At 34.9% G+C, this 19,792-nt stretch overlaps 1 protein-coding gene across 19 annotated transcripts in view; it reads left to right on the forward strand.

Moving 5' to 3' along the window:
• The window catches only part of PAM (peptidylglycine alpha-amidating monooxygenase), a 146,751-nt gene that overhangs the window by 98,114 nt on the left and 28,845 nt on the right, over positions 1 to 19,792 (forward strand). For all 19 annotated transcript variants that reach the window (XM_076363156.1, XM_076363162.1, XM_076363165.1 and 16 more), the window contains 7 exons: positions 3,684 to 3,732; positions 4,239 to 4,306; positions 5,974 to 6,054; positions 6,166 to 6,242; positions 6,536 to 6,639; positions 10,283 to 10,470; positions 11,142 to 11,213. In XM_076363156.1, the coding sequence (XP_076219271.1) occupies positions 3,684 to 3,732; positions 4,239 to 4,306; positions 5,974 to 6,054; positions 6,166 to 6,242; positions 6,536 to 6,639; positions 10,283 to 10,470; positions 11,142 to 11,213 (639 nt within the window). The remainder of the gene's footprint in view (positions 1 to 3,683; positions 3,733 to 4,238; positions 4,307 to 5,973; positions 6,055 to 6,165; positions 6,243 to 6,535; positions 6,640 to 10,282; positions 10,471 to 11,141; positions 11,214 to 19,792) is intronic.

The following is a 19,792-nucleotide window of genomic DNA, read 5'->3' on the forward strand; positions in this document are numbered from 1 at the left end:
GAATATTTAATATGATTGTGTTGTATTTGCACACCACACAAAAGGCAGTCATAAGCACAGCTTCTAGTTTCATATGAGTTGGAAACTCTGTATGGACAATTAGCTTTGTTTTGAACCTGTTTCTGAGGTATATAAAAATGCATTTCCAGTCTTTGCCACACAGCAAATAGTAACTACTTTGTCCCAGAGCAGTGCTCATTTGCTGAATAGCTGAAAAAAAGAAATCAAAGTACTTAGGTAAGCTGGACTGACAGACTGGAAAGGAGGCTTTAAGATTTTGTTTGGTTTGTGCATTTTTTAAGGATATTTTTGCTTAGGTCACACAGCGAAGCTTGAAAAGAGTTTGCACCAGGAACTGGCTTGGCCTCACTACAGTCAGCGTTCTTGGGGGGAGGGTTCAGCAGCTTTGAGTGTTTCAAGGAGGTGGGCTGTAGGGAAGGAGAAGCAAGGAAACAGCGTTTTCAGCATACCTCTGCAGTTGTTAAAAAAATGTTTAGCTCAGTCATGGCTAATATAACCACAGACAAAATTATAACGCACTGTAGGAATTTCTCAAAAGTCTAGACCAATGTATCCATCCGTTATTTTACTCTTGACACACCAGTGCAGATCAGATTCTTGTGCCAGAAATTGATTTATGTTTCTCCCGATACTGATTAATATGATTGCTTTGTATAATAGTAATAATAACTTTCCCACTGTCTTCAGTTCATTTTGAAATTGCTCAATTTAGATGAAAATATTGAATGAAAATTTTTTCAATACTCTGAAAATTTAAATAGTGTGGAAACTTCGATATTGGCAAACTGAAATATATTGGAGTCGTTTCCCTCTCCCGACACGCTATTTTTCAAAGAGACATTATGACATAGTAAGGGTTAGATTTTCCAAACTTGACTCATGTTTAGCATATGACAGGTTTGGTTTTATTGTTTTGGGATAGTTTCTCAGCAGTGTTTAAAAGACAGGATGGTGATGTTTTCAACTGCAAATTGCAAAACTGACAGACATAAAACTACTGATTGCATTTTAAATTTTTAAATTTTAAATTTTATTACTTTAATAAAGTAAAATGTTCTGAGAGGAAGCAAGTATTTCCCAACTTCCATTAAAATTTATGTAGTGCAAACTTTCTAACAATGTTAAATTTATTAAAGCTGAGTTCTGCAGCATCACCTGAATAGCCAAAAATTTAGAAAAAAAAAAAATTAATTTGAAACAAGGAAGGTGGGGCAAAAGAGATTTCATGAAGACCTTTATAGCAAATATAAAGGTATTGAGATTGTAAGTGAAGCTTCCTACAGTGAAGAGTAGAGGAGGATGAACAGTATATACATATCTTGAACTTTTTCTAAAACCATGGACAAAGAATTTAATTTCTCTTTCTCTTGAATGTTTTCCTACCATTCCCCTACTTTTTTCCTAATAGCTTAGTCTTTCTGGTGCTTTTGGATATATGACTTGACCACTTGAAAGCAACATTTGTTATCTGTGATTGAAAACTAGCGCTTATTCTGGCATGGCACAACTTCAGTTTTTCTTTCCATCTTTAGGCAGTGCTGACCATATCTTGACTTCATCATTTTTTCCCTTATCTACTCTAACTTAGTCTTTTATTTGGTCCTGTCCCTGCTCTCTCCTTGAACCTTTTCTCCTCTTTCTTCACCTCTCTCTCTGCTACCCCCTGCAAATGACTTGCCATGTGGTGAATGTATTTATGGAAAGATTTTTTTATGTATTTATTTTTGAGAAGTAAATAAAAAAAAAATTGCAGACTATATTTTAAATGTGTTTTAAAGACTGTACTTTAAATTGGAGAATTTTTATCTTAAAGTTTAGATTAATTTTTCAGTGTCTACTGTTTTTCTGTACAAATATGCATGTTTGCATAAAAATGATACATAAGAATGTATGTTATTAGACTGAAAATATCTATTTTCTACAATATATTGTTTATTTGGCTGTTTTGTAGAACAGAGAAAATGTGGGTGATACAGTGACAGTAACTGGCTGACTGGCTTTGCGTTTTGTGTGTGCATGTGCGTAGTCTTAAAGTACTTCTACTGTAATTGCAAGTGAACTTTGTCAGTACTCTGCCAAACCCATACTCAATCCTTTATACAGAATATAGGTACTGAACTCTCTGTGTTTGAGGCAATATTACATGTAGCTTAAAGACAGTCAGAAATTCCATCTGTATTGAATGGGTATGCTTTTGTTTCTGCATTACCAATTGAATTTTCAGCTGCTTTCCTTCTGATTCATCACACTTCGTTTCAAAAATTCTCATGAGACATGCTTTCCAAACATTCAATGCAACTACAGTAATGGGTAGTCTTGATGAAAGACCTACTGTTCTATTTTTTCTTTTGCGTATACAGTGAAGACTTTCCTTTTTTGTTGTTGTTTGTAAAGGTACAACTGTGATTTACTGATTCAGATTTTTAAATACAGAAGTGTTTTTTGGGACACACAGAGCTGGAGAAACTAAGTATTCTCATATGCCATGATGATGAGCATTATGAGAACCTAGTGAAATTGGGTTAGCAACTTTTTCACTTGCATGACATATGTACTAATTTATACATTCTATAAAAACAGTGACTGTCTACTTTGTGAACATATTGAAAGTAAGTTCTAGTATCAATGGTGGTAAAAAACAAACTGAATATTATCCCTTGATAATGAAATGTGGTGTGACTAAAACAGCTAATGTTTGAAAAACTGAACTGATACTTTTTAATCTGTAAAGTCTCCCCATTTTGTCCCACTCTAGTCGTTATCCTTTCTTCTGTTCAAATGCACTGCTTTTTTCAGTTCGGAATCTAGCTACTGATGGGAGAAAAATCTCTCCCAAGTTACTCTTGTGAGCAGATCCTTAACTACTCTGTTCTCCTTCTTACCTGAAGCATATACTGTTAGAGGGTATTTTTTCAGCATTTTCTGTTTACTTGCTTTGGAGTTATATCCGTCTTCTTACTACAGCTATTTTTGGTATAAACATAAGAAAAGGAAACTTTCTTGAAAAAGAACAAAGATTGAAATCCCAGATCACCAACTCAAATTGAGCAACTATATCAAGACAATAGTATCTTTAAATTAAAATGTCAAACTTATTAGATAATGCTGATACAGTACATTAACAAATGAATTAACTATTTTTACTGTCCTTCTAGGATATCCAATGTTAAACAGAGCCACTGTCTGTATTGGTATCTCAAGTTCACTTGTTGACTTTATTACAGGGATTTCTTGCTGCTTGATTATTAATGGCAAAAATCATTACTTTTCCACAAATCTTTCATTATTCTAACATTTGTCAAAATACAAATTTGTTTGAAGCAAACCAACTTTTCCTGCTATTGCAAAAATGACACTGTTTCATCTCCCAGATGCTAGTTCATAAAGATCTGCAATTTCTAGTACCAAAAAGAGCAGTTAGTTTTTCATCCACTGGAGTTTTGCTCTATATTAGGATTTTGCTACAAATGCAGCACTGTGATGTTCAGGTTTGTGCAAATTTGAGTAATGTTTCCATGGTATGAAAGTTTTACTGCAAACAGTAAGATTAAAACTTATTTTGTCTTCTGGTATTTTTTACACAGCAGAAGAATGTTATTAATGTGGAATAATTTCACATGGGTTCAGTTGCTAATGATTAAACTGTTTTGTGATTTATGCAGATAAACACAAGGACTGCTCTGGTGTAACTTTACATCTGACACATCAAAAGTAAGTATCTTTAAAAATACTTACCTATTAAGATTTTTTTCATCAGAACAGAAGGCATGGAAACCTCTCCTTTAGATTCCTTTGAAAACATGTGAAATAAAAATAATACATACTTCACAATATTAAGAATTTTGAAGCTATGTGTCATCTGTTGGCAAAAATTTTTGTTTCTGCTAAGAAACTTGATGAAATGGTGCTACCAGTACTGAGTTAATCCAGCTTAAGAGCTTCATAGTTAGAAATCTGAGACAAGGACGGCAATTATGTAGATGACTGTATCGTTCTATTTCACATACTTTGTAGAAGATGCTTTAAAAATTGTAGCTCAGTATGAAAAAAAGGAGGGAAAGGGAAGTGCTGTGTAACAGCTTCTTTCTCAGTAGACCAGTTTCAGACATAATCCAACATTTAGAAATTAATGATGTTAAATGGTATTGCATATCATGTCACTTGCAGTCAGGTTTTACAAAGGACTTGTTTAGCAGAGCTTGGGTTTTGAATTGCAGGCAGCCTTTGATTGCTGGAATGTATCTTATGATGTCTGTGAACACTGTAATACCACCAGGCGAGAAAGGTGAGTCATAATTCTACAAAGTGATTATATAATTTCAGCATCTGATTTATTTTCACTGCTCATTGTGGAAGAAAATTTAGCAGAGGCTTGCTGAATTGTAGATGGACAAATTAATTGCTTAATTAAACAAATGATGAAAAAAATAGTTACAATTTTAAAATTGTATCATATTTCCCAATGACTATATCTGCAAAGGCAATCAATGTTGTAGAAAACAATGTTGTACAAAACAATAATGATCTGTGCAATACTGAAGTTTCTAGGATTCTTAAGAGTATTTCTTTGATTTATTTTTGTCTTAATATTTTACAAAAGAAGTCCTACCTGTTTTCTTATTTCCACCCTCCCCCAAAAAAAACCATAAAATTTTTTTTACTCTTCTTCATCTGCATTTGTCATTCATGCTATTTGTGATTTACTAAGAGTTTAGTTTTAATAAATGAATTTCTACCAGTAAGGAGCTGCTCTTTGAAAATTTTATTTCTGTGTTCCTATTTGGTTAAAAGGTCAAAATGCTGAAAAAACATTGTAAAAGAAAGTTTCCAGTTTCTATTCAGAATCCTACTCAGTGGATTTTATCTGAAACTCAGCTTGGATAGCCCCAATATCATTTCTTCAAGCTAACATGGAATATTCTGTTTTATAGAAGTTGAACACTGACCTTACATTTTCCTATGGTATACCGGAATTTTAAATTAGATATCCAAGAACACCATTTGTCCCATTTACAGTTAGCTGCCTAAATATGATGAGGTGGTCAAATGCTCAACTGACTCCCAAGTGTTCGGTAAATTCAGCAGCTTGAAATCTTTTTAATTTGAATTGAAACTTAACATATTTTGCTCTTCAATATGAAAACATATCAAACTGATTCCCCCCCTGCCCCAAAATATTTGACCAACGCAGAAATTTACTTTGTTAGCTGGAGGGGTGAGGAAGAGGGGAATAAAAACAGTTCTGTGCCTGTTGATAACTGCCTTCTCATGTTCAATCAAATTTGCAGTTCTTAAGTAAAGCATGAACGAAGAATGCAGCCAGTCCCCAGATGCCTCTCAGAGAGGCATCGGCAGAGGAATTTCTCTGTAGGCTCTTCCTTAGCTACTGTTACTGCACCTAACACAAGTACTAGCCTGCAGACATTGTCTGTGCAGCACTTCTCTGCCAAAGTCTGCATCTAACCCTAAATTTTTAAGATTAGGCCTAGAACTATAAGATCTTAAAATTAAGCCTTCATTATAAATTGTATCAGTTTAGAATTGTATCAGTTTATTTTAATTTTCTCCTGAGTAGGCTATTTACCATAGCTATGTTTATTTTAAGTGTCCCTCAACATAGTCTGTAAGCAAATGTATTACTTTACTTCTTTAAATAGCAGTAGTGTACGCTGGAAAAAATGCTACTGAGTTTCAGCCCCATTTTGTATGTACATCATCACAGAAACTAATTTTCAAGTGACTTGTGCTATATTTTATTAGTTTTTCTTTACAGATGTCTTGAGATAGACACTGCAGAAATATGATACTATCCAGTATCTTTTGAAATTGTCTGTTGTCCTGTGTAGGTATATCTTTTGTAAACTGCTTTCACACTGAATGAAGTACAGTAGTGTAACTTTTCTCTGATAAATAATGTGTTTTTCTTTGTTTATTGCCATCTTATCTTAACAGTGGTTGATGCAGACATTGCCTGCCATTACAAAAGGTTTCCAATGCACCTTTTTGCCTACAGAGTTCATACACACAGACTAGGTAAGAGTTTTATTGCAAGGAATATCAAATATTTAACAGAAAAATGCTGACACTACAACATATTTTTTTAGAAGTATATCTCACGTTCACATACATATTGGTATCTTACAGGTAAAGTAGTGAGTGGATACAGAGTGAGAAATGGTCAATGGACATTGATTGGTAGACAGAGTCCACAACTACCACAGGTTGGTTGTTTTTTTAATTCTAACTGTAAATTTTAATTATCTTTATTTAAAACTGAGAAGCTGAATTGGCAGTCATGTACCCAAGGATTTGCGTCATGGTGTTTCCACTGGCACATGTTATTGTGCCACTGGAAGTGAATACTGCCAAGTATTATCATGATTATTTTATGATGCAAAAACTGTTCTGAAATTACTTTTCAGATGTGTAGCACTGTCATTCTCGTGAGTGTGTATATTGACGTAAATAATATGAGATGCTTTCGCTAATTATGGTGAATCATCTTCTCTTTCAGGCATTCTATCCAGTAGAACATCCTGTAGACGTTAGCTATGATGATATCCTAGCAGCTAGATGTGTGTTCAGTGGTGAAGGCAGAACTACAGAGACACATATAGGGTAAATTTTCTCTATTTGCTCCATTTCCTAACCATTTTTTCCCAAGGTATTGGTTATGTGTAGAAATGTATTTGTTTCATGTCTTCTTCCAAGATAATTCTAACAAACTGTTAAATTCTGCCAGAATGGCCTGTTTTGCTGTCTAGTTTGCTAAAGATTTAACTCTACACAATGTTCATTGCCTTTACTTAGGTGAATAATCACCTTGCTGAAGTGTTCGGAACATTTCTCAGGTGAAGCTATGCTGCCAAACACCTTACTCAGATGTTGGGCTGTTCTGCACTTAGAGAAGGATTTAGAATATCAATTCTAAAATATGTATTTTTTAATACGTTGAAGTTATTGACTGTTTAAAACCAAATAATAAAGCTTCACAATTTCTCATTATTTCAGAAAGAAAATTTATGGAAACTTATAAAATTCTGATAGATTTTGACCCATCATAAAATCTAACCTTAAAAATTTGGAATAATGTACCAGTTATTAAAATGCATAAGAATTTTAAGCTGGGTATATGGAAAGATAAACAGCCAAAATAAATTAAAGTTGTTTAAATCTTGGAAAGTGTTGCCCATCAGGGCAGTTGTCTTGCTCCCATTCAGAATGACTCGTCAGTCCAAAAGAAATATTAAAAGAACCTTTGAGTTCCAGATATAAACACTGAAAAAATGGGAAATGCAAACATGAAAGGAAAGCTGTGAAATAATACATATCTGAAAAGGATCAGATCAGGTCTTCATGTTCACTTTCCCGTCTCTATACTTAATTTTCTGCCTGTGTTTTTGTTTTTTCTTAAACTAGCTGAAAAAAAGATCTTAAATTCCTCATGTGATCTATCTTTAATATACATAGAAGGCAGGGCTAAAACAGAGTTCACTTTGTTCATTCACCTTTCCAAAGCTGATCAGTTAAAGCTTAACCATTCATAATATATGCTAACTCTAGTTAAAGCATGACATGTATTATATGTTATACTTTCTTAACTGTGTAATAATTTCTGTGATAGTCAACTAGTCCTTTTCATACGAATGAAGTGTCATTTTTGGCCAAGTCTATTACTTAGTATCTAACTTGGGGAGGGAGGATAGATGTTCTCATTTTCTTTTATCCCTTCCTTACTGTGCTATTTGTTTCTTTACACATTTGGTCTTGGGTTTTTTTCATGTTTTTCTTTAGTTGCACTAACTGCTTTCCATTATCTTACATTATGTCATGACCCCCATGGTTCACACTGCCCTTTTTCATCCTGCTTCCTCCCCTAGTCTGAGAAATTAAATTAGGTATTGAGGCATGCCTCTTAGATGTATAGAGTTTGGCAAACCAAGGTTCAGAAGTGAAACCTGATTTTGCTTGTGCAGTTGACTACATACAAGTTCAGGGTAATTACATGAGCACAGACTTAATGTCTCTGGTGTAAAGAGGTGAGGCAGGAGTCATCTTTTCAAAAGTTTCATAAACGTTCCATTTCAATTAGCTGGATTTCTCCTCAAGCTCAAACTTTTGCAAATGAAAGGAGTGAATTATTCTAATTTTTGCTACAGACCAGTAAGTACTCCATGCAAGCAGCCACTGCATTTTTATAACAGAAAACTTAATGATGTTTCAGAGTAAACATTAGAGTTGATATAGTGTCAAGTAGTATATAACTTACCAGTCTAAGGGATATCAAAGAACCGGAGCCCGTTCAGTGTAAAGATCATATCTTTGTAAAGGAAAGTGCCATTGGCCACGATGGCTGCTTGTTTTTCCAGTTGAGATGTCATGTGTTGTTTAAAACTCTTAACAGAGAGAAAATAGTGCAACCTGTGTCTTTCCCTTTCAAAATATGTTTAACAGGTATTGTACCATTCAAGAGAAGGTTTACGTGCCTGTAGCAAAACGTTCCCATCCAGTATTTAAGATTCTTTAACTGCATTATCTTGCTTTTTGATGCTAAATCCTCTGTTTCATTATGCTTCACTGTGTACTGTTAATATACCAAGATCTGGATACGGTTCTAGATATCTGTGGCAGTGGTGTGAAGGTGGTTAACAGGAATTTTTTTATTTTATTTCTTTTTAACTTGTGCATCAGCATTTCTACTCATTAAACTCAGTCACAAAAATAGGGTTTCTCGGGAGTTCAAATATCTAATGGAAGGATTCTGGGTTTTCTGTGAATTTACTAAAACTGTTGTTGACAGAGTATTTTGTTTTTTTTTTTTAACTGTAAATATTTAGAATTATCAACTTTGAAATATTTATACACAGTAACATGTGTCTGGTGAACCAGACTTCATGTGGGTTCCACATCCCCTTTTCTACTGGAGTTTTAAAGAGGAAGCAATTACAGTGACAGATACTGGGAGTCCAACAGTGAAGTTAATGCTTTCTAAAAGCTTAAGCAGAGCTTGCCAAGTCAGAGTCTGATTTTTGTGGTCTCCAAGGGATGCTAAATTTTCAATGCATGGAAAAATACCAGTTCCCCTTTTGAAACAGTCTCTTCTCCCATCTTCCCCATGTCTCCCCTCCGGCTGGTGTCATTATTGTTGCTATGGTGAATAAATGAATGCTGCAGGATGCTGCTGGAAAAGTCAACACTGACGTCTTTTGCAAACAGCTAATAGGCCACCCCCGTATCTTTTTATGAGTGTGGGCTCACTGGTTAATTGTGAAAGCTAATTAAAAAATATTAATGGAAAATCCTTTATTTTGTGAACCTTTCGTTATAAGTCCTAGCTTATTCCATTGTCAGGATTGTAGCTATAAATAAAAGATAACCAACCTATGTGGCAGAGGGAAAAAAACAGAAACAGATCACAGTTACAAAGAGGCCCTTATTGTCTGCTTCACAAAGTAATATTTTTCAGAAAAAAATATTTCTCGTACCAGCTGTTTTTTCTGTTGAAGACAGGATTATGTAGCAGTACAGAAGAGCCTCTTCTGTTTCAAGTACATGCACAACATTTGCAAAGAACTGAATTTTGCTAGTGTTTAATCATTCCTCTTGCACGCATGTTTTCCTTACAGGGGCTTGTGATCAAGTTATTCTCAAAATGGTACTGCTATCTTCTCTTTAAGAGATATTTATGGTGTCTTAATATGTAATGAAATTACGTTTTGCTGCATTAGCACCAGTGTGATTGGCCAATAAATGGATGCACTTGAACATAGGGGGAAAAAAACGGTCATAAAAGATAGCTGCTGAAATGAAACATAGACGTTATTTGCAATGATTTTAAATTAGATTTGCCCCAGATTGACAGAGAAGTATATAAATGGTGATGTAATGAATGATACAGTTCTGTCTTATTTCATCAGAAGATGTGCATAGTTGATGACACACTGGGGACTATAAGGAGTATACCAGGGAAATGAGAAGGAAGAGCAGTTTAAGTAGTTGATGCAGTTTTTTGTAGAATCAAAACCAAATTGTTAGGAATTTCTGAGGTACTTGGGGAATTTGTACAAACTGGTATTCTCTACTATTAACTGAAATAAACTTTTGATATTCACTGCGATGAAGCTATTAAATATTTTAGTGTGGGATTTCTAAATGTTTCATTGCATCTTTCTAATATTCTTTAAACAAGTTAGATGAATTGACTAACAGCTATATGCAGCTCATTTTTTCCTAACTGCTGCATCTTTTCTTTGTTGTGTAGGGGAACAGCTGATGATGAAATGTGTAATTTTTACATTATGTACTATATGGAAGCCAAGCATGCTGTTTCGTATATGACCTGCACACAGAATGCAAACCCTGAGATGTTCAGAAATATACCACAGGAGGCAAATATTCCTATTCCGGTCAAGTCTGATATGCTAAAGATGACGCATGGACATCATGAAGGTGAAAAAACCTTGTAATCCATTTTATTCAAGTCTTTTTATGCTCGCTGATGTGTTTGTCTGTGTTGCTTTGATATGCTAAATTTTCCTTAAAAGGAAATGCAATTCTGAATAAAATTCAAATCGTTAATTATAGACCATCACAGGATTCTGCTCTTGTTTTTGGTGGAAGTGTCTGCCGTAGTCTTTTGTCTGTTTCTTCCTATTGTCGGCTTTCAATTTTAAACATATTTTTATAGCTACATGAGCTGTGTACCCAAAAGACTGACCTCTTTTCTATGCCAAGTATCAGTACTTTATATTAACATTTCTTAATATTTGCTTTATCTTCTATCTATTTCCTACAAAGTTGAATCATAACATTTCCATAGTATTCTGGATCCCACTGCCTTGTTATGGAAGGAATCAAATGTTTATATTGAACACTAGTAGGCGTATAAGTTGCACCAGCAGTATTTTCCAGAAGTAATCTGACTGGTATGTCTGTGTAGCAAAGTACAAATCATAATTTTTTTATTCTAGTTGTTTTACTGCTGCACTGTTTGGTACAACTACTATAGATAGATAAAAATACCAAATGTTCATTCAGAAGGGCCTTTTTTCCCCAGTAGGAAGATACTAAATTCCATTCACAAGCAGAGGTTAACATCATATCCTAAATCCATTTTTCAGAAACCAAGGATACTGATAAGAGTTCTTTGCTGCAGCAGGCCAAAAAAGAAGAGGAAGAGATTTTGGATCAGGGTATGTACTTATTTATTTCTGTGTCAGTTAAGGGACTCACTAATGTAAAATACTGATAAATTATATCCTGATTGTTAACGAGTTACGAAGTTTTTAATCTGTTTATTTTTAATTGATGCAATTTGCTATGTTCCGTACAGCTAATATGATTGAATGCTATATAAGAAATAATTTAAAAAATTAGTCTACCACTGATCTCTAGCCTTGTGGGTAAAATTTATTAGTGCATTTTAATGTCATCAGATTTTCCTGTTCTTGGTTTAATTTGCTAAAGAAGGTTGTAATTTATCTGTAAGTGCAATCCTAAAGAATGGACACAAAGAAATAGTGTGTGTACTAGCATGTAACTATTCTATATGTAACTATCTGCTATTAGCTCTTTGCCTATTTCTCAGTTTGTATTACTATGTATGTATTAGGGAATAATATGTTCATATGCTTAAATATTGGTTGTACGTGCAGTGGGTTGAGTGCAGCTAATGTTTAATACTGAATTATTTTTCATTACATTTGTGTATGTGTGCATATACACATATGCATGTGTAAAAATGTGTGCAGTGTGCAGTACTTAGTTGCAGGAAAAAAAAACCCATGACTGTTACAAAGCTTCTAGAAATACGCTGATTGTTATTTATGTTTCAGAGATATTAAAATAAGACTGTACTTTAAAGTTCTTGTGGATCATATGCTATTATATAAATATTGGGTTAGTATCAAGATTTTTCTTGATACTAAGGAGAAGACCTCGTCAGCTGCAGTTTCCTACTGTTTTCATTGAACAATGTTGAGGTTCAAGGACTAAATAAATTAAAGACGAGTTTCCTTTTGCTGTTAATGACAGCAAAAATTAGGCCAGTGTTTAGAGTTTTTGATAAAATCTCCCAAAGGGGTTAGATTTTCTATATACGTTGCCATGTTGCAGAGTTAACTCAAATGATTAAGTTACAGTTACATAAAAACTAGCTTCTAGAGTGTAAGAGCATCTTGACTGAAAGTACCTTAAACTACTAGAGACAATATTTACAATTCCATATCTGAAACTTATCTTAATCAATTCAAGATGGATTTTTTTAGAAAGAAATACAATTCTAATTTTTTTTAAGCCTATTCCAGAGCAGAATGAGCTAGCTGCTTAAAAATTCATATCAAGATTTATGCTGACAAGGTGCTTCATCCTTATGTTACTAGTAAGCACATTAGCATTTGGTTGAGGATCTTGTTATCTGTGTGTTTTATTGAATTTGTTAATGTTTGAAACAAAATGTTGAAACAAGGTCCTGTTTTTAAATTGTTTTTTATTTGTCTTTGAAATGTATTTCAAAGCCACATTTCTGCAATGCAGTCTCGTTTGCTGAGACCACTATTTAGTATACATCCTCATCTAACATGTTTCTATGGAAACACACTGCATTGTTTTGTCCATTTGAAATTAGTTGGGTTCACGATGTGAAATATCAAAACACAGTAGTTGCTGTAAGAGAATTTTGTTTCATGTTCTTAATTGTTAGTTTAAGATAAATTCTCCCATCATTTACAGGAGCCTAGCTTCAATTTTACATTTATACAGCTCTAACTTCAGTTGAATTATGTGTGTGTAAGCAAAAAAAAAAAAAGGAACAATCAAATCAGGTTTGGTTTTATTTTTGTCTCCAGAGGAAAAGTTGGGTGGCTGTTTTAGAAAGTGGTTTTTGGTCCTACAAGCACATGAGCATCCGGTAAGATACACTGGGAAAACCAGGAGCTGAACATGGTCTGCTAAAATGTGCCTATAAAAATTACATACAAATTGGAATCCGGTTTTGTGGGGCAAAGCGGTTTTATGTAATTGCGTTGCCAATTTGTCCATCTCCTCAAGTAACTTTAGTGAGTTAGCCAATATCAACCAAATTTGAACAAGGTCTTAATGACAGGAAGATTCTACAGTTTGGAGGGAGGGGGCAGTGGACCCCTAAGCCACACAAAAGCAAATACATACTTTCACTGAGGTACAGGTTATAACATAAATTTTTCCCTTTATGGTCTGGCATGACATACTCTATATGATAAGCTTATCTACAAAACACGGATCCACCAAAACTCAGGCTTTGATTAGTTCTGTTGCTGCTGAGCTGTTGCTCAGTAAATTCAGCCTTTGATTTGCTCTGAAGATAGTACTTTTAACGATTTTTCCATAATTCTGTGTTTTATCTTGCATGTTTTTTTCTCAATGACTCATTATGTTGTAGCGACTTCATTTTACCCTCCTTAGTTTCAGGTAACTGAAGTAAACGCTGTTACTCCACTAAAACTGAAATAGTTGTTAAATTGTTATATTGCCCTGGAGATACTTACAAATCTGGGGGGTAGAGGCATGGTCAGAGAGACAAATTTTGATGTGACTAATATTAAATCTAAGCATTTGCCTCAAAAGGGGAAAACAAAAAAACCTGCCATGTGAAAATATCTGCCTGCTAATAATGTGTATATCACATAATTGCCTGGGCATAGGTTTAGAAGACACACTTCCTGCTACACGCAGGCAGTTCATTATATCGGCACCTCCAGGAGTTATCATTGCTTTTACATTAAATTTTCAATTTCATCACCTTCACCCATCAGAAGCACATTAATAAACAATGTAAATATATTGAAATAAGTAGTAACCATCACAAAGTGAATCACCACTCAGCATGAAGGCAAAGCTAAATCCCTGTAGTGTTAAAATTAAACTGAACTTACCTTAATGAAACTGACCTCATTATATTGTTTCTGAAACAGCAATGTCACTGTTTGGTGAAGACAAACTGTTCATAGGAAGTTAATTATTGTAGGAAATGCAATTGATTTAGACATTTGTGCATATTGGAGAGTTTCCTGTTCCTGCTGAAGCCCAAAGTCCCTAGCAAAACAAATATGATTTATGTTTGTTTTTTGTTCATCAATAGAAGTTTGATTAAATTGTATTCAATAGATACAGTACTGGAAAAAAACTATTTTCTGTTCATAGCATTCACCATGTCTGCTAGATGACTCTTCTTTCCCTGTGGAAAAAAGGCCTAAATGTGTTTCATTCTGTTTGTTCAACACTTTCCTGGCTGTAGTCTGTGGCATAATATAATCTAGTTTAAGTTTGTTTTGGTATGCAATCAGTGAAGCAGCCTTTACTATTGAGAAAGTCAGCTGCTGCTGTACCTGAAATCTGTATAGACACAATAGCAGGAGTAGTTTCTTAATAACAAGGAAGGAATATACAGGTGATGGTTAATCAGGTGTGCAATATTTAATTTGTTGACCTGTGGCTTATGATTTGATATCTCTTTTTGTGTGCATTAGATGTAATCATAAACCTTCTTTTGAAGCAGAAAGGGCGATTTTTTTTTCCTAGTAAAGCCAATATAATTATGTTTAAATGGTTTAAAAAAAAAATTCAAGACTGGCTTGAACTGAAAATTCACTTGCAGCATATAAACCAAAAATTAGATTTGACCTTTTGTTTTAGAAGGACATGCGTGTACACATGTATACGTTACTTGCACATACATGGGAGAGAAAAGAGGTGGGATTTTCATCTTACTTCTGGTATTAATGCTTACTGTGTCACTTACAAAAGTACATTTTTGCTTGTGTTTGGCTTAGGGAATTTAGCAGTTAGTACCGAAAAAGTAACTTGTATATTTTTGCCTCTGATGATGGAATCTGAAGTGAGAGTCAAAGTTGAAATTCTTTTGCTCTCAGTATTGGTCAGTTGTACTGCCAATACAGGGGTTTTTTCCCTCATCCCCCATTATTTCATGATTACCATCAGCACAGTTATTCCAGGAGCTCAAATGGTGAAGTTCAATACAAGTGAATTTAAGATCTCTCTTTTTGAATGTCCTGGCTAGACTCATGTGAGGTCCCTTTTTCACAGCTAAGTGTTTTAACTGAAATCCCATTAAACCTCCTGTATTTAAAATAGTATTACAGCTTGAGTCCAGTATTCAGAAATTAGCTTTTATAAAGTCGGGCTTTAAGTCTGCCATCATAGAATTGCTGTCCTGGTGGTGAGATAGGTTGCATAGAAAAACACCTCACTGGACTTCTACCTCGTTGTTTTAGCGATTAGAATGTGTATAGTGTGTGAAATAGAGAGCAACGTAAAGAAAAGAATATGACTTCATGGTCTAAGGCAATTTGATGCTCTCTGATTAAAGTGTGTTTTACTCTAGATTCTTATCAAAGTTGCTGAATGGTTCTAGGTAGCTGGGTACCTTTGTGAAGTCTTGATTTCCTGATCAGTTTTCCTAGTCTTTGAGGATGGACAAAACAAACAACTGAAGCTAAGTCTTGCATTTACACAGCTTCTGCTGAAACTGACTGGAAATGTGGTTTGAATGTAAGATGTGAAATAGAATGCAAGTGCCCTATAAAATCACGTTTTGAGCTGTTTCTAGGTGGACACCCAAAATGAGTGGATGCTAAATGACAGTTCTGGCTGTAATCTCTAGCAAAGTAGCAGTAATTGTGGACCTTAATTTCATAGGACAGGCTGTGATAATGAAGTAATGTAGTGTGTGTTTCATAAACAGAGATGATGGAATAGAACTGTTAAGAGAAGTCTTTCTGTTCAGTTAAAACACTTATTCAGGAGTGCTTGGAAGGGGATTCTTTGAATGAGGTTAAATATAAATATATAGTGATGGCCCATTGATTGTATGGAGGTTTCTTTGTAAAAAAAAATTAACATCATAATCCATACAAAATGGGGGCTGAATTAAGGTTAGACATAATTCTGCTATTTATTACCTGTTGGATGCCTAACCCATCTTTTGATTTTTGTCAGTTGTTGTATGCTATATTTGCACATGAGTGCATGCACACACACACACGGAGAGGTGAATACTTTTGCACAACATTTTTGTTGCACTGCTGGAAATATTTTGCTAGGTTGTAGCTGAATCTGTGAGTTGAGAAACTGAAATGTCTGTTAAGTGTTGCATATTTTGCTGTTTACTTGTGCATTTCTATGAAAAGCTCATTACAATAAAAATGTACTGAACAAGGCTTTGTATCTGGGGTAGAAATTTCTGATTCATTTAAGTGAAAGGAGAAGGTATAGCTCCTCTTCCTGCCTCATCTCTCTTTTGTTTCCTTCTTAAAAAAAAAAGGAGGGGGAAATGTGAAGGGTGGCCTACAATTTCTTGCAGGATAGGTGTTGAAAAGAAGAGGAAAGGAGAATCAGCGTGCAGGCAGGTCCTTGATTTTTCAGGTACTGAAGTAGTGTATTTCTGTGATAGTATTACATGGCAAACCTATGGCAGCAGAGTCAACGAATAAGACTTGATGTATTTTTATGCCAGCACATGTAGCCATGAGTTACATTCCTTTCTAAAATAAATTTGTCATAGTTTACCTTTGCTAGTTCATGTGTTGTTGTAAGAAAAGAGAGGAGTTCAATTTGGTAGGTGGTTAAAATTTCTTAGGTTGATGGAGAAAGGATGAGGCTTGAAACAGAAAACGAATTTACTTTCCAGTATTGATGTGGGATGCCTAGAATGAAATGTGAGAGACATGAGAAAATCTTTAGATGTTTTCAGGCTTGGGATGCATGTTTGGTGCTCAGAGATTATATGAGGTCCCTTAAATAGAGTACAAAAGAAGAGAAAAGTGACTGAATTAAACCTTGGAGGAAAATGCTGAAAGGTATTAAGAGCAATATTTACAGTTAGAGAAGTCTAATTAGGAAGATTCAAAATTGCAGAGGATTTGCTTGTTGTTTCAACACTGAAAGATCCTGCTCGAAGTTGTAAATAAAAGATGAGCCTTTGATTTGGTTAGAATAAGGTTATTCATAGTCTTTACAAAAGCATCTTCAGCACAGTAAAGAAAGGAGCATCAGACCTAAGCAAAAAAATTGCAGTTGGTATAGGTTGCATACCTAAGCAGGAAAAGAATATAACAAGCATGGAAAGAAGCCATTTTAAACTGAATGTTTCAGTCTTCACTGTTTGACGCCTGGTTTATGTTCTCTGGTTCTTAAAATTATAGAGGGGACTTTCCCTAGGTATTTTCTGTAATGTAAAAGACTACTTACCAATGAACAACTGCAAAAACTGCTTATAATACAATTAACATGTCTGAAGAAATGGAAAGTGGACATCGTATTAGTACAGGAAGAGTTCAGAGAAATGATGAAGTCATAGCACAAATATAAAACACACCAAAAATTATGATGATGATGTTGTTGTTGTTGTTATGGGCAAAATGTTTTCCTTTTTTATAATTTTCATGGTTTTTTTTTAAACTAAAGCATCATGATGCCTAAAAGAAATAAATTTAAGATAGCAGAACTACTCTTTAATAAATATAGTCTCATATATGTCATTTTGTGAGAATAAATGTATTTACAAGTATGTATTGCATGAAATAGAAATTTGAGGTGGAACTGGCATACTGTGTGCCTGAATTACAAATGTGTGTAATATATCCGAATGAGCACAGCAAAGTCCTATGTAGTAAAACTAGTGTGTTTATTGCTAGTTATTTAGCAGTAGCTGATAAATATATTTTATTGTAACAAAATGATTGGTGCTTGTCAGGAACTTATACTGGTCAGGAAGGAAAGGAAAGAATAGGGCAATTAGGAAACTGCAACCAGCTTGGGTTTTGAGTCTCAGGTTCTGATTTGTTGATGAGGAACACGCATCTGTAACAAAATGCAATCCTCAGTGAAGATTTTTTCATCTTCTTTCATACTTTCACTTATCTTAACACTCTCCCACTTATAAACTCCTTTAACCTAGTGATTTTATAAACTATGCTTGGACTCTCAAAACATTTGTACATTAAAACATTTTGGCAGTTGAAGGAAAAAAAATAATTAAAAAAAAAGTGCATTTACATTGCAATAGTAGTAAAAGCCCTTCTTAGGGACATGCAGACATAGAAGAAAACAGATAATGATTTTATTTTTTAACCTTTTATTCCATCCTTTTTTTAGCTCTGTAAGCTGCTTAGAAATGCCTTGAGAGCAGATACAGTTCCCATCCTTCAAACATGTCAGTTTGGCTATGCTATAAGTGCACATCATTTAGGGCACAGTGATGGTGACCAAGAATCTCTAGAGCAGGTTAACCCTTTTCACTTCCTCATATCTATGTCTCCTTCCCCCAGCCCCTCAAATGCCTTCAAAAAGAAAACAGCCTTACTTAATAATTTTTAGTTCTCAGGAATCTTTCCAATGCTTTCATCAAAGAAACAGATAAAATCAGTATGGTAATAGTAGCAGACTAGCAGGTAATGATAGCAGACTAGAAGCCATTTTGAAAGTTGTTTTGGCCTATTATGTCAAACTGTGTCCAACGTCACTTCAGATAAATAGACATTAGATTTTGTTCACTTCTGCAATGTCTTTCCATGCCTTTCTCCCCTTCTTTTCTATCAGCAATGTTATCTCATGTACGCCTGTTAGAATGAGCTTAGTAGCTTCATCTAGGAGCCAAAGAAGGCAAAGGAAATTAGACTTTTGATTTTGCTAAATGTTTATTTGGAAGGCATTTATTCATGATGGCACAGTCTTGAAGGTGATACTTGCAGCCAAATTTCCATATCTTCATCAGGAAGATAGTTCTTCAACTGAAGTACACATTCTCTGATATGACTCAACATATTATGTAGATATTACCTGAGATTTAAGATGAGGCGAAGTCATGGTTGGAGTCCACATCATTTGGACCCTGATGTCAGCACTTCTGAAAAGGCAAAGCACTGACTATTTTTGCCAGATGAACACACTAAACAGAAGCACATCCCGATAAGACAGAAACATGCAGTCTCAGAATACACTCCATTTTATTCAGAGATAATTAGGAAACCCAAAGTCAACTATGAAAACTTGTTTCTTACTGAGACAAGTAAGAATAGGACTGAGACATGAGTTTGGAGGGACCAACATACTGGCTCCATGTCAGATCAGACATGCTCAAGAAGAGGAGACATTCAATACAAGCATTCACACCAACTGAGCTGCAGCAACACACAGATAAATTTGGCAGTGCCGGTCCCCTGTCAACAAAGAGGACTGCTTGCTAGATTTTTGCTCTTAATCCCTCGGTTCTGGTTATTTTCTGGTAAGACATCATTTTGTCAGAAGGCTGCAGTAGTGGCTTCATGTTTGAAATCCTGTTCAGTCTGATTCCTAACAAAAGTCTGGGAAGTCGATGACAGACTGGGGAGCCGATCTGAACTGTCTTAGTGAAACTGTACAGGCATTATGACACAAATACATACTCTGGAGATGAGATTTCTCAGACATCACCAGGGTGTTCTTGCCTTCTTTCTAAAACGCAGTAAAATGAATTTTCACATATGTATCTTAACAGCTATACATTCAAACTCTGTGGACAGGCTTACTACAGCTGAATTTTCCATCTATCTCATAGCTTGATCCTGCAGACTGGAAATTGGTACTTCTAACAGCATAATGGTGTGCTGCATAAGAACCATGGACAGCAACTGCTCGTGGCAAGTTGGGGGAAATCATGGTCTAGCGCTGAAAAAAAAGGACTGTTTTTAGACATGGATAGTTCAACACCATTTGGATTCTACCCAGACCTTGATGG

The sequence above is a fragment of the Aptenodytes patagonicus genome, chromosome Z, assembly GCF_965638725.1.
Source record: "Aptenodytes patagonicus chromosome Z, bAptPat1.pri.cur, whole genome shotgun sequence".
In the NCBI taxonomy this organism is placed as follows: Eukaryota; Metazoa; Chordata; class Aves; order Sphenisciformes; family Spheniscidae; genus Aptenodytes; species Aptenodytes patagonicus.